This window comes from Nestor notabilis, unplaced genomic scaffold (genome assembly GCF_000696875.1).
Source record: "Nestor notabilis isolate BGI_N333 unplaced genomic scaffold, ASM69687v1 scaffold36183, whole genome shotgun sequence".
NCBI lineage: Eukaryota > Metazoa > Chordata > Aves > Psittaciformes > Psittacidae > Nestor > Nestor notabilis.
In genome coordinates, this window is record NW_009921257.1 from 15,752 (window position 1) to 22,595 (window position 6,844).

Sequence of the window (6,844 nt, forward strand, 5' to 3'; positions counted from 1 at the left end):
AGAAACATCCACAGGAAAGCACTACGGGAAATCCACATGCAATGGGAGGACAACATTGCTGCTGGTGATGGTATGCCTGCAGCCTGTGCCACCTCCATCCACCTCACCCCCAGTCTGGCCAAGCTGGAGGAGGTGACTGCTACTGCTAAAGACCAGAAAAACGTCAAAGTAAGGGAGGACAAAGGAACAGGGATTGTCTAGGAGAGAGAAAAGAGATGCTAAACAAGTGGGTTGTCTGTAGATGCTGCATTATGCATACAGGGACACAGCTAACCCAGAAGGTAAATCAGGCAATTGGAGCGAGCCCATTTGAATAAACACCAAACAAAGGGAAACTCAATTAAATTTTAAAGGCAACACATTTTCAAATGGCAGAACTAAGCAGCATTTAAAGGTGATGATCGCTGCCAAGTTATCTCAAGCAGACAGGAGGCTATTCCGTTTATCTGTTTGAATGTGCCAACAATTAATTTAGTAATCAGCATGTTCTGAAGGGACGATTTGAAAGGGTGACAAAGAGGACCAGGCCCTCCATCAGTGTAAATTCACACGGGCTTGCTGCATCGCAGCCAGCCCTATGCTAGCAAATGGTTTAGCTCAAGCCTCCTCAGTGGGAGGACATGCTGGGGGGAGGGGGGGGGTGACTTCTCTAGCATAAGGGTGGTGATGTGCCTCATACACATGCAGATGGTGATGCTTCTCATACCACCTACAGTACAGATGGACTGTCAGTCATCACATTGAAAGCCATTCCAAGAGCATGCCTACCCCAAGTCCAGCAGGGAAAAATTAAGTGCTCTTTTATCCACTAAACCTACACTGCCTTACTCCACACAGAAGCAAAAATACTATAGAAATAAGTCGGCTATTTATAGAGCTCAGCAGATGAGATATAGCAATAAAGATGCTGAAGTCACCCTTTTGTTTAATATAAATTAAATGATGTTGTGCTTATACAGCTCCTTTCATCCAGGGATCCTGGAAAGCAACAACCTCTTTGCTGTGCAGATGAACCAGCTTCTGCCCTAAAGAGGTTAAAGGCTTGGGTCAGAGCCCTGCAGTAAACGTGGCTCTGCCTCAGAGCCATCCAACATCCAACAGCCACCAACAGCCTGTGGGGTTTATGGTGTCCCGATTTCCTAAGTGTCTTAATTTCATGTGGGTCCAGTGAGGTGCTGGTGTCCTGGGACAAGCCATCCACATATCTGGAGTGGTGGGCATGCAGAGCCTTAGAGACAGGGGCAAAAAGGTGGCCTGAAATGGAACTAAAAATAGATAAATAAAAATCAATAGGCAACTTTGAAAAACATTCCTGTCACACATTTATCTTGAGTAATATATTTAGTTGTTAGAGATTAAGGTGATGGAGCCAAAAAAGGCACTTTGTGTTATTCCTCACCAAATCTTCTAAGAAATGGTCTGGTTTCTCCTGCAAACATATTTCCTAAGCTGCCTTTTTTTTATTATTTTTTTTTTATTTTTTTTTATTTTCCTTCCCTTCACAGTAGCTCTTAGAAGTTCCAAGTTATTGCTCTTAAAAATTATTACTTCTTTAAGAAAAGGATTTGTCCTAAACAATCAGGGGAGAGGAGAAAAAGGAAACAGAAAAATTGCAATTTGAACTCTGCAAAACCAGTTATTTTCACTACATATCACTTTCTGGAGGTGTAAAACCTGCACCAGGTGCCAGTGTGGATTGCAGCTAGCCCATCCCTGCCTGCCCCTACCACCCACAGGCACGGTCAGAGAAGAAAGAAGCCAAAAGCAGGAGAAATCCATAGGGCCAGTAAAAGAAGGTGCAATAATTTTGCTAAGCAAAAGCTAGGCAGTAACAGTCTATGACAGGCATGGTTTTTCTGGATGATGTTCAGGACTCTGCATCCTTTCGAGGGCTAGGTGTGTGGCATAAGCATGGGAGCATCTCTGGCTGGTGAGGAGATGATCAGCTGGTGGCCACCAAGGTGCCCCATGGGCTGTGCAGAGGGAGATGAAGAGGAGCTGGGTTGCACCCAAATGAGAACACCACTCCCAGGGCACCAGCATCCTCATTGCCTCTTGCTTGGCCAACAGCTCAGCAACGTCTTCATGTGGCTCCCAGCCAAGGGAGCAGCTCAGGACATCCACCTCTAAGCCATTTACCATCATGTAGAGGATAATTCCTGCTTGGAATAAGAGTTTAAAAGCCACGCAGAGGATGTTGACAGTCACTTGGCAGGACAATCTCCAAAGGACTTTTGTTTCATCTGTATATTTTCTTAGAGAACATAGGATTTCATTATTTCCCAATGTGTTAGGCTCCCGAGAAGCTGGCAAACAAGTGCTCTAGAAATTTTCTCATGAGAGCTCCCCATGCAAATGCCACCTGCTAGGCTGCTTGGAACAAGTCCCTCCCACCACTCCATAGACCTCCACAGATCCATAGAGGAGATGGTCTGACTGGCTTTTCAAGTCCTCACTTTGATCTACTCTAACCTGCTCCCTGCTCTTCCAGGCTATGCCTCCAGAGCAACTGGTCTTCCACTGTGTTAAGCAAGGGCTGGTCCACTTAGGACAAGCTCCATCTGTAAGTTTTAGCTCTCTGCAGCCCTGATGGCAGCATGTCCTTCCCAAGAAACACATCCAAGCCAGGTCGGAACCTCTCCAGGAATGTTTCTATTCTTGGATATTGATTTTTGGGGTGAGTTTGGGCTGTAAGAAACAGAAAATAACAGTAGCGTGAAATTGCTCTGGCTCTGCTAAAGTCACCACCACACTTGAGAAGTCCCATTGAGAACTGTTATCATAGAACCTGCAGCTCCCCCTCCAACACCTCACATGTGCAAGCTGGTAAGTGCTGCATTCAGTCCTGCTTTATCCTCATATGTGCGGGTAAGCAGCCCTCCTGCAGCAGCTGCCTGCTCCTTGCACTTTGGCTGATTAGAAGGAGAGATGAAACTGCAGCCAGAGGAAATCCTCCTACATGATCCATCTATGAAAGCACGGCCAAGTCTGGCAGCAGCGAGTTGAGACCAGCTTGCTAATAGCATCCTCCGCTGCACCCAGAGGGTTTTGGATTTAATCCCAGCTTTTTCTCTTCTTCCAGGACAGTGGGGCCAGACAGCACTGCAGAGCTTAATGTATTTGCTTTGGGAGCAAAACCAAATGATGCAGTCAGTGGTGGAAGGTGCAAGTCTCTTGCACAACGCACCTTGTCAAAATGAGCCCCACATGCTTGCCTTGGAAATACAGTAACCGAGGTCCAGCCCTGCCTTCCTGCACATGTGAGAGATGCAGCCCCAGCCCCTGCGCACAGAAAGCCCACATTCATTACAGGATGAAACTTTAAGCAATGCCAGGTAGGCATTCCTTCTGATCAACCAAAAAGTGGCACTGACAGAGAAAAGTCCCAATGGGTTCTTAACTGTGAAGGCTGGAGGCTGTGTGAGAGAATATTCATGTGAAGCATGGGAAGCAAGCAGCCTGGGGGTCAGGGGAGGATCGGGGGCGAAAAATGGAACGGGCCTGCAGAGCAGTGATGGCAGTTATTAAAAGGAAAGAAAATTCACTACGGGAAGGTAATAGCACTCCAGAGCAGTTCCTGAGGTAGTATAAATCAGCATAACATTACTGTGCCCAATTTATGACAGCTACAGGCTGGCTCATGTACTCTCAGTGCCGCATGCTCTGGCAGAGGAGGAATTCAGGTCTACCAGTGAGGCTCTGGTACAGACATTCTCACACTGGGCAGGTGTTGGAGGCAAATGGCAACATCACCATCACAGCTCCAGTGTTCAGCTACCTCAGAATTCAAAAAGGAAAAATCCTTTAATTTTGTTTCCACCTCATAAACTACTCGCAGCAGTGATGAGGAAGACAGAACCTGAATACACACTTTTGGAAAGCACATTTGATTATCTTCTGGAAAAAGTGAGTCTCTGAATGCAGAAGACTGCTTCGTGCTAGAGCTAAGAGCATGGAAACCCACATATATGATACTTCATTACTCTGTAGCCAATTTTGTTGATTGGAATCATTAGGGTGTGAGAAGAAAATAGTTAATGTGCTGTAACCAGTCTGCAAAGGTTAGAAAACCTGCAATCATACGAAACTAATTTTAAGCGAAATGGGATGGTCTACAAATTATGGGCAAAGGATTGCTATGAAAGGCTCTGAGTAAGGCAGACAGGAAAGCAACACACAGACCAATACCTGCCCAGGATGAAGGGTGGTTAGGGAAACACAGGCAGCTCACCCCGCCAAGAACGTTACTTCTGAGAACTGATGCAGAACGGATGCTGACTAAGTCTCAGCCATTTGAAGACTCAATACTGACCTTGTCAGGTGCCACCATTACTACTCTTGCCAACAGCTAGGAGGAGGATGGCTACTGGCCACAGGGCTACCTTTAACCTGAATGAACGTGGGGATGCAAGACTGCAGCAAATCCCTTCCATGAGTGGGAGCTAATCAGCCAGTGGGGTCCTGGGGAGCTACAGGTCCTGGTGGCTTCCCTAAACAGCCTGATCTCACATCTGTCACCTGCTGGTGAAGTTTTTCTTCACCTCTCATATAAGTGGTACGTGATGTGCAGCCACATGGAGACATTGGGGCACAGACTGGATACTCACTTCAGCAAGCAGCCCATTCTGTCCTATAAAACAACAGTGGGAGTAATCACATGCACCTTTAAAATACCATGGCAAAGATTATTAGCTGGCAGGGCTACAATGACAAAGGAAACACAGACTTTGGGATTGTTGTTCTGTTCCTCCCCCTCCCCTTAAATCATAACCATGTCTGAAACAAAGCGAGAAGTAATAAAAATGAATATTCAGAAGTAGCACTTGCCTGAAGGTCCAATGTCGTATAGCGATGTTCCACTCATTTTCCAACCCTCCTGCTTCTTGTCTGATTTGTACAGCAAGGTTTTTCTCCCCCACTCTCTAGAACTCATAAACCTGCCTTTGGATGCTCATCTATCAGCCCATCACTCAGAAAGCAAGGCATTTATCCTACTGTTCAAGCATCCACCCAGACCTCGGGAGGATGATGGGAACTGGGGAGGGAAAGCAGGAAAAAACACTTTTTCTGGGGCTTTAACGCTGCTTATAAACTACTGAGGATGTGAACACCCATCAGGGAAACACCTCACACTCCTGCCCCTTTTTTCCTCTGTTCCCCAAGAGCTGTACTTTTGACACAGAGCTGTTCTTCAAAGACAGCATCACTTAGGGTCTCCACCTAAGGGGAAACTGAGTAGGATCAGGTCCTAAGCAGTCAGTGTGTTACCCCAGCAATGAAGGCAGATTCTGATCTCAGGCAAAATTAGTCTAAGTCTAGAATAAACTACTCCCCTCACTGGAGGGTCATCAGCCTGACTCCTGCCCAACACCATGGCACCCACCTACCTGTTCGCTGCCTGACTTTGCTTCCTCCCACAAACATCCAGGAAAACCTGTGCCCAGAAAGCTTCCCTTTGCAACCACCTGCCTGTTACTGAGCAAAGCACATAGCTGTTAGCAGCTCTTATCAACAGATTATTCTGATCAAACACCAAAACAACGGATTTTCTTGAGCGGATTGCTCTAAGTGTAATCTCTCCCCCATCACCTCTTCCCAACCATCCCCTTCCTTTTCCACAGACCTGTACTTAATTCACAAAATGAAAACATGTTAAAACCCTGTAAATTGCTTTATCTATTCCATCCCTTCTATCTCCTATTTGCTACTCCAGCCTTTTGCTATTGGGGTGCAGTAAAATCTGATTTTAAACATGAGGTTTGAAACTGTAGTTTCATTCTCTTCAGACAAAATGAAAAATCAAAAGCTACCCAATATACATGTTTTATCACAGCAATAGATAAATCTGTCACAATAACGATTCTGACAGATAATAAAAAGCAAAATATATCGAGGGGGTTTACAGCAGTTTAATGAAGGCTCTTGTACCAAATCTTGAACTCTAAGTTACAGAGTTATTGAAAAAAAACCCCCTCAACTTACAATGAAAAAGCTGATGAGAATTGCCCACCTAGCCATGGAATTAACTGTGGTTTAATGCTGTGCTTAAATACTCACCACACAACAGGAACGCATTTATATCACGACCAAGGTACAAACAATTCACTTCCATTCTGTTTTCAATTACATGTATGCAGCATGTAATTTAACCTCTGAAAGTTATTCTGAATAACATACAGGTTTCTGATTTTTTTTTTAAACACTCATTGGAAATAAACACCATTTAAAGAATACACATTGAGTGCAATAAAATGGACACTTAGGCACTGGTACAGTGTAGTCCTTTTCAGCCCTCTACAAACTACAAGACATGAAGTTTTAAACCACAGATGGGGTGGAGAGCACGATAGAGCTGTACAGGGAGTGCAGCAGGTTATGTACTGCACAACAGCACATCTGCAAAAGGTCCCAGAAGATTTTTGTTGAAGATGCAGCGTATCCACACTAGGTATATCGTGAAGGGCTTGATGTTTTCTGAGAAGGTATGATTCTGATGGGACAATATATAAGGCATGTAAGTGTTTTCCCCTTGCTCTTGTATCCACACTTCATATTTCACCTCTCTGACCTTCAGATACTTCAGGTTCCAGGGGATCTGCCAGGACACGGCAAGTTTAGCTTCGCTCGTGCCCTGGACAGAAGCTTGACACTTGGCATCCCTCACTTTGCCAGGGTAGAGGCTACCAGACCATTTCTGCTTCTTGGGTCCGGGCTTAGACTTCACAGTCTGTCTGATCACTTGGATGAGAGAAGGGATGTTCACCTTTGTGTCCTGGTAGGCACGGAACAGCCACTCAGGGTTGCGGCAGGGGGGGGGGGGGGGGGCCGCCGGTGTGTTATGTAT

At 45.6% G+C, this 6,844-nt stretch overlaps 1 protein-coding gene across 1 annotated transcript in view; it reads right to left on the reverse strand.

Annotated features, from left to right (window-relative positions):
- Window positions 1-6,373: 6,373 nt before the first annotated feature.
- Window positions 6,374-6,844, reverse strand: part of POMGNT2 (protein O-linked mannose N-acetylglucosaminyltransferase 2 (beta 1,4-)) — a 1,899-nt gene continuing 1,428 nt past the window's right edge. The window contains exon 2 of the mRNA XM_010011058.1: window positions 6,374-6,809. Coding sequence (XP_010009360.1) covers window positions 6,374-6,809 — 436 coding nt within the window. The remainder of the gene's footprint in view (window positions 6,810-6,844) is intronic.